This window comes from Bremia lactucae (assembly GCF_004359215.1).
Source record: "Bremia lactucae strain SF5 chromosome Unknown BlacSF5_NotPlaced_183_SHOA01000117.1_1171385bp, whole genome shotgun sequence".
Lineage (NCBI taxonomy): Eukaryota > Oomycota > Peronosporomycetes > Peronosporales > Peronosporaceae > Bremia > Bremia lactucae.
Window position 1 is genome coordinate 788,266 of NW_027152196.1, and position 8,783 is coordinate 797,048.

The 8,783-nt window shown below is 45.1% G+C and overlaps 1 protein-coding gene across 1 annotated transcript; it reads left to right on the top strand.

The window, feature by feature from the left end:
* Positions 1-5,007: 5,007 nt before the first annotated feature.
* Positions 5,008-6,120, top strand: CCR75_005758 (uncharacterized protein; the record flags this gene model as incomplete). Its single annotated transcript, XM_067963833.1, has 1 exon — positions 5,008-6,120. One exon carries the CDS (start codon positions 5,008-5,010, stop codon positions 6,118-6,120), a length of 1,113 nt encoding a protein of 370 aa, XP_067815475.1.
* Positions 6,121-8,783: the final 2,663 nt, after the last annotated feature.

The window sequence follows — 8,783 nt, forward strand, 5'->3', positions numbered from 1 at the left end:
TAGAAGTCTAGTAACTTCTACCATTTGAGGGGATTTCTCCTCAAATACGTGGGGACCTCTTCCCTCAACGTCTTCCGAGTGTGATTGCGCTATCACAGTCGGGTCCACTACGGTCGACTCTCTACTCGACCTTGGATCATCGTGTTGTCCTTTCTGGGCAACCGGTATACTCCTTGAATGTCGCCCACTAAGCGTACATTCATGTCCCAATCCACTCGACCTTTTCGAGTGGTGGACCTTCGGCGCTGCCTGTGCATTAACACAGCCGCCGGCAGCTGACTCCACATTGTGATTGGTAATCACACTGTGATCTTGTGCGGTTGTACTAACGACCGTACCACAAGTGAGGCCATCGCACTCACTCGTAGTACATCCACACGCTTGTGGACGCTCCAAGACGTTCATCAGATGGCCATCTGATGAACAAGTGGCAGGCATCTTTACGGATCGATGCTGCCAGCTGATCCTTGGCTCGTATTTTCTGAGCCAAGGTAAACCTAGGATGACATCAAATTTGTCATCCAAATCCAGTACGATGAAATCATCATCATACTGTAAATCTCTTAACGTGTAGTGAAATTTCACTACGCGTTTCATTACTGTTATAGATGCGCCTGTCGCTAGACGCACCGTCATCCTCGTTGGAGGGATATCGCGCTCAACATATTTGAGCCTACGACCCTCTAGTGACTGGGGACGAATACAGTTATTCAACGCTCCGCAGTCCACTAGGGCTCTTAGTAACGAAATATTTGTCACTTTTAACTTCAAGGTGATGAGCGATACCTCATCACCAGGTGCCGAAACGCATAATGGTTGCGTGTCTGGAGCAGCTTTAGTCAAGAGATATGCAAATTCTCTTGAGGTTGCTGGTTCAGTAGGGCGTTGGGCCCCTACTGACCCCGACCGTTTTTGGCGGTCCGCCTCGCTGTTGCGATTTCGCAACAACGTCGGACTCGCGACCATTGCCCTTTTTAGCTTTCGGTCCAAAATTGTGTTCAGTACCTTTTGGTATTGGGCATGGGGCACTACACTCATGAGCGTAGTGTACCAATTTTTGGCAGCGATGGCATTTCTGCAATCGCTTATTGCTCGAAAAGCGAGGTCTCTCGCTTTCGACATAAGAGAGGTCCATGGGTTCTGGACCTCCTAGCTCGTGTCGTCCTGGAGGACGATACGATGACGAAGTAGTTTGAGCCTGTATCAAGCTAAAGTCCTCCTGTTCCGCTACGGATATTGCTTCTTCAAGCGTATCCAGTTCCAAGCGAAACAGGTGGGTCTTTACGGGACCATCCGAAAGACCTTGCATGAACACCGTAATCAACGTGTGCTCACGAGCTGGATTATTTGTAATACAACTCGCTAAGAGTCGTATGTGCTGGGCATAAGCGTGAACATCACGCCTGCCTCGCTTGAGTTTTAAAAGCTCTGGTCAAGCTCTGAACTCAGCCCTTGGCGGTTCAAACGTCTGTTTGAGCTGGGATTTAGAAGCCCCCAGCAACCCAAAGACATATGTGTCGCGCAACATAAGGCCTGGAGCCCAAGTTTTGGCACGACCTGCCAAATTTGACTGAGCAAATGCGACTTGCATTTGCTCGTCGAAGATGTGGCGAGCCCTTATGGCATCGTCCAAGTCGATAATCCATCTTAAGAGGGAGTATTCGTCGACTACCCTATACTAAGAGATTTCAATCCTTAAGGTTTCGGGACGACGCGTTTGCGTCATCCCAGGTACAGGGGTATGTACCTGTTGTAACCTCAACAGTTCTGCCTGTTGAGAGCCTTGCTGATTCAGCAAGGTTTCCTTTTCCTTCATCTCGTCAAGTTCATGTTGTATGAACTTGGCGATGGCTGAATGGAGGGCATCTCTGTCAAAACCGGATAGCATAGCCAGGATGGCATCGTTCCCGATGGTCGAACTCATTCGTTCGACCGGACACCTTTCAATGTCACTTAGAAAGGAGTAGCTATCACGCGAAACGTGATGCGTATTACCATAACCATTTAAAATGTCCATGTTAGATGATAGTACTGTGGTCCTTAAACGGACTACAAAGTGCTACCAGGTGTGATGGGGCACTACTGACTTGTACTGCTTCAGTACAAGTCCACTTTGCACTGCCACAGTGCGAGTGGTGCCTCACGTCACTTCACGTACACTAGTACGTGCAGAGGAAGACTCTCTTAAAAAACTTGCTTTAAAGAGGGTTAATTTAAAACTGAATTTAATACATGTTCCTATTTATTTAATACTAACTTAATTATAAACTAATACAGAACATGTAATAACGTCTTATCTGTCTCTCTCTTTGCGCACGTCCAGCGCTGACTGGACCGCGGAGAAAGTAGATATTATTGCCTATATCTATTAATGATAAGCCTTTAGAGTATTACCATGTAAAGCAATATTCTTTAAATTTATTATCTACCTTTTAGATAATATATTAATTAAGAACCTTTATGTGTTAATTTCATGTATCTATACACCCCGTCACACATAATAAATGGGATTTAAGCAATTAATTATTTTAGAATAGGATTAAAAGGTATTTTACCCATAAAATAAATGTGCCACAACGACGGTACACGGAAAGTATATTTTATGGTCCAGTTAAACAAAAAGTATACAAATTGAATTGTGAATGTCTAGCAGAAAAACAAATAAGTCAAGTCTGGCATTCGTGGCAGCTAGCAGAATTCCTAAAGCTTCTAGAACTTTGTCTTATAAACTTACATCAGCTTGGTTTGTATTATATGCATAGTGGCAGAGATGGTGACCGTAGTCTATGGATGGGTCCACGATGACCCGCGAATGGCCACGAAACTAAAAAAATGCATATACGACATGTTGTCGGCATCAGCAGTGTAACGGGGCACTGCGACTTGTACTGTTTCAGTACAAGTCCACTTCACACTGCTTCAGATGTGAGTGGTGCCTCTCGTTAAGTAACGTACACTGTACGTGTAGAGGAAGACTTCCCTTAAGACAAGTTAACTTAAGGGTAAAATGAAAACTGTATTAATATAGTTAAGTGTCTTTGTTAATCTATCTTTGTAAATGTTGTCTTAACTATAAACTAATACTAAACATATAAATGAATTCTTATCTATCTTATCTCGTAACTCTCTTTGATTACTTCTACAGCTGATTAGTCTGCGGAATAAATAGACATAATGGTCTATACCTATTTATGGATAAGAATTCAGGAAATTACTATTTAAAGTAATTTCCTCCAAATATTATCTATCTTTTGGATAATATTAATTAACAATCTTTTATTGTTAATTTCATGTAACGATACACCCCGTTACAAGCAGCATATCCGGTTGCTACTTGCTTATCGTCTGTGTACACTACAAAGCCCGCTGCCACCAGTTTCCGGACGTTTTCCTCTTTAGTTGCCGATGGAGAGAAGGCCACGACAGAATCAGCGCCCAAGTTGGATGCCGAATTGCCCCAAATCGCCAATGTCAAACGACGCAAAAATTTCATTAAAGTGTCGTGTGACGGGGTTATTTAGCAAATGCAACACAAAACTACGTTGTGACTACTTGAGAAAACTTATATTTGCTTCCGGACTAGATTGGAAAGTCACTAGACAAATACTTTTCTTACGTTACCATTAAGCTCGCTCTTTTTAAAGGATGTCCATATTTTGAAATGGCACCTTGATTTGCTTGAATAATTGGCTGCAGCATAAGATTCTTACAATTGATAACAGCTGGTGCAACAATCTAAGATGACTAATTCGGATACCGACACATATCGACTCTTTTGATACTAACGTTTCACATATTGCTTTAGAAGCTTAATATATATATCGAGGTGTTGATAGCCTTTTCTTCGTGATATGGCAAAAGATTGATATTATACAGAATGCTGACATTTGTCGGGTATGCTCAAATGATACGAGATGGTCGCATTCTATGGTCAGTTCGGCCGTGAAACGTGCTTAACTGCTATTGCTGCTAATTTATCATACTCTTAAAAAATGCTAAGATAATAAATTATAGGTTAATATGAATGACGTCTAATGCTAATAAAAATAACAGCACACGTTGAAGTAAGGCATATTAACAGCACACGTTGAAGTAAGGCATGTTTTCAGGAGGGTACTAAGTATTGATAAGATTTAAGCATAAGGGTTAACACATAACACTCTCCACAGCTCAAAGAAGCCACGACTATAGCACTGACAATCGTTTCCTCTGTATCAGAAGCTGATACCCTTACGGCGGCCATATCCAGTCTAAATGCGGTCACAGCTCTGCACAATTTTAAAAGGCAGAATGAAGTGAAAGCTCTGAGTTTAAATAAATTTTAAGTTTGGACATAAACTAAATATTGCATTCTTGGTAAAATATTGCCAAAAACAATTGGCGACGATTGTCTTTACTCCGAAGCATATGGTGATAACATCCACCTCCATAAATTTCAAATGGACGCTATAATGTGACCCAGAACCGCTCCACCCGTAGGGATAATCAGTAAGATGGAAGCATATGTATTCTAAACAAAAAAAAATCCTTTGCTCTATAGTACTACTTCATATTATGCGAAAGGTCTTGCTGTGTACTGTCATGTTTGAGAAGTGGGTCCGGTCCAGACGTGGGAGACACTACGTCAAAAGGCTGATCAAAACAACGTTAACATGCGACAAACTCTCGTACCGCGATCAATCTCTACACTGCATGTGTACTGGGTGTTAGGTTATCACGGTACGAGAATATGTCGCGTGCCGTAATAATCCTTTACACTATGTTGTCGCTCTGTGAGATTGTTTCGGTTTTAACTTGTTAAACAAAATTAATCGAGGAAAACTCAATTTGTAACAAAGCTACTTGAGTCATTCTCAAAGGTCCAACCCTCGCCTTGACAACCCCAATATTATTCGGGAATGAGTCATCGATCCATACTCTACGAATTCTTGCCTCAAAAGCCGTGAAAGACTTCATTCTTTAATTGACATCCTCTTGTCCACTCGACTCTATACTTAACCGAATACGATGAGAGTTCATGTGATCCCTCTCGTAGCTCTAGCAAGCCTTGCAAACATTGCATCAGCAATTTCTTTTGCCGACGATTGCAGCAAATCTGACGCACCGCCGCTTCCACCCAGCATAGAGTTCCCCACTTCCTCATCAGTAAACTGCTCTGGGAAACATGCCCGAACTAAGCCCCCAGCTGGTGCGATCGTCGTCGATATCACTGGTAAATACGAAGGTAGCTTTAAGACGTTGACCGAAGGAATTGCCAACATTCCTAACACGACAGAGGTGACTACGGTATTCATTTTTCCTGGCGTTTACGTGGAGCAAGTGGTGGTTGAAAAAATCACTAGTCCTCTCGTGATCCAGGGGTACACATGTAACACCATGAAGTACTCGGCCAACCAAGTGACCGTCACGCAAGCCAAAGCCCAAAGAGAAGTGCCACCGGAAATCACGCAAAATCGTAACTTTTTTACGAGTACCATGGGGTTCAAGTCCCAGAGTGGCGTGAAAGTGTATAACTTAAACGTGGCCAACACGGCGGGCGAGATTGTTAAAGATGGCCAAGCTGTGGCCGTGTACGTCGACAATACGGACTATGGGTTCTACGCGTGTAACTTTACGGGTTTCCAGGACACGCTGTGTGCGAACAAAGGCCGCGAACTCTATGTCAAATCTTACATTCGCGGCACTGTCGACATTGTATTTGGTCAACGAGCCATGGCGTGGTTCGAATCGTGCGACATTGAAGCCATTTCGAAAGGGTTTATCACCGCCAATGGCAACCAGAATGAGACGGTTGTGTCCGAGTTTGTTTTCAACAAAGCGCGTGTCTTTGGCTTGAAAAGAAAAGTTACTATGTTGGGCCGTCCGTGGCGAGAATACGCACGTGTGGTCTTCCAGCAAAGCAAGCTAGGAGAAGTCGTGGACCCGAAAGGATGGTCGGTGTGGGATGATACGATGTCTACGAAGAATGTGTACCTTAACGAATATAACAACACGGGCTTGGGTGCCGAGCTCGATGGGCGCGTGGAATTCAGTGGACAACTCGATGCAGCCAAGAAAATGTCGGATATTCTTGGCAAAGGCCATGAAAAGTACTGGTGGGTTGACACCAAGTTCTTTTGATCTGCTAATGTCGTTAAGTAGCTTGTAGAGTACAAAATTAAAACAAAAAACATGTGCGTTTTTTAATGGGATATAAAGTATACAATCAAAAAACATGTGCGTTTTTTAATGGCAGATCTCAAAAAGCTGAACTTTTTTGTGCTGCTACGATTCATCCCTTTCGGCATAGTTTACGGCAACACACCATTAGCAATGTAGACGAAAACGTCGTAATGCGGCCACGCTCTACTTAGACACACACCCTAGCACAGCGAGAAAGCGGTTTTACCAGCTTCTCTTGCGTGTAATGAGGTAGTTCTGGTGGGCGCGTTTGCGACCTCACCCAACGCACTAAGTTTCTCTGGTAAAGTGCCGTCACGGGAGCGGTAAACTGGCTTTTCGTGCGCAATTACCAAGTAGGAAGTAGTTTCAGACTGATTTATATTTAATCGCATTAAATATAAATAACTAACTTTACCAATCAAAATGTCATCTCTATCGATGACACTTAACATGCATTGCGAGCGTATCTTTCTAGATATCTCGCGAAACGGATGGCGCTAGCCGTCAGCCCTCCTAATATGAATGCACCCATGTGTATTACATACACAAGGCCTAGTCACAAATGTAAATTACACCAATGTAACGGGCTCAAGTTGCCCTAATGTTTCACAGTTTCCGTTAAGCACACTTGGTGTACTTAGGGGATTGTCAATTACTAAATAATAGTAATTAGACCCAGCACTCGGGTGTGTTCAGATTTGTGACCAACCTTTGTGTATGTGATGCACATGGGTGCATTTACATTAGGGATGACGCCCAGCGTCATCCGTTACGCAAGGAATCTATAAAGATACGCTCGCAATACAAATTAAATAATATCGATAGAGATATCATTTTAATTGGTAAAAATAGGTATTTGTATTTAATTCTATTAAATATAAATCAGTCTGAAAATTACTTCCTACTTGGTAAGTGCGCACGAGGAGACGGATTACCGCTCCCGTGACGACACTTAACCAGAGTTCTTAGTGTGTTGGGTGAGTTGGCTTACGCGCCCACCACAACTACCACACTGCACGCAAGAGAAGCAGATCAAACCGCTTCCATGCTGTGCTAGGGTGTGTGTCTAAGTAGAGCGTGGCCGCATCATGACGTGGCCGCCTACACTTGGTAGCACTTGAAATCCTTCACACGACCCGCATCTCTGCGTATAAACGTGAGGATGAGCCTCAATATTGATTGGGTTCATTTTCCCCACCTTTCCGAACATCATTGGGAGGTGGCAGGGATTATGGCGCAGGGACTTGGTGAACAAGTCCTAGCCAGACTCCTGAGTAGTCCTCCTGAGCAACATGTTGCTCAGTTGGAGCAGTTTAAGGCATTCGTGCTCGGACAGCGGAGGGCCGCGTCCGAGGCACAGGGCCATGCTGCGGCGGAGTCCGTCACTCAGACTCAGGATGAGCTGAGGCATGAGCAGGCTCGGAGCGAGGCTCTCAACAGGACTGTTGAGATGCTCTCTGCCCGGCCGCATCAGCCGAGGCCCATTTGGATGGACCCGCCCAAGTTCGATGGAACTGCAGCGCACACGATTGTCCACTGGCTTATAGCCGTGAAGCGAATGCAGTGTCGCCCAGCTCCTCGAGGACGACAGCCACATGGTGTCGTACGCCATGTCGCACCTGCGCGGTAAGGCCTCAGCGTGGTCTTACTCGGCGCTTATGGCGGACAGAAAAAAGTTCCCTACATGAGCGATCTTCAAGGTAAAGATTCGTGCCATGTACCAGCCGCCGAATAACGAAGTGTTGCTTCAGGCGCGCTTCTTTGGAGCGCGACAGGCGAAGCGATTTCTGCAAGAGTATGTGCAAGAGATGCGTTTGCTGTCGGCGTCCATAACCGTAGGTCCGATTGCGGAGTACATGAAAATGCCCACGTTTATGAACGGAGTACGTACGGCATGGCCCATCGCAACAGGCCCTTTCAAGAAAGGTGCCGTCGACGATGGTAGAGGCAATCCAAATTGCCATAGTTGGGGAGCAATCCTATAACAGTTCCTTCGGCGACAGCTTGGTATAAGCCGTCGGCGGAGAGGACAGATGCCACTCCCATGGAGTTGGGCAATGCAGACGTTCTCTGTCACAAATGTGGCAAGCGCGGCTATATGATGGCTCGCTGCTATGCCAGGGTCCCTGCTGGGGCGAAGATGCCCAGCAAGAGGACTTCCTACCCAAAGGGCGATGGCAAGAACCAGCGTGCGAGACGCATTAGTTATGCATTGACCACTGAGGGGTCGAGAAATCCAGAAGCGCAATAGGGGCGGGATGCCCTACTGACGCGGACTCTGAAGCTACCCCTAAGTTCAGAGTTGTGGAACAAATGGATAGCATGGTCCCTGAGGTCTCGAAATTTCGGACCTCAACCCTGCTGGTCTATAGCGCTCATGTAAGAGGCTATGACCAGGTGATGACCCTCCTAGTGGATTCGGGTGCATCACAAAATTTTGTGAAACTCGCGGCTCTAAGAAAGAGACCGGCGATGTTTGAGTCGCTTTGCCAGGATGGCAAGCGAGAAGAGGCGACCGTTCGTTTAGCGAACGGCGCGCTCGTTAAGTCTGAGGGAGTTCAGGTAGAACTCGCCTTCAGCTTTAGTGACTTCTCTTGTAAAGAGAAGTTCACAGTGCTAGG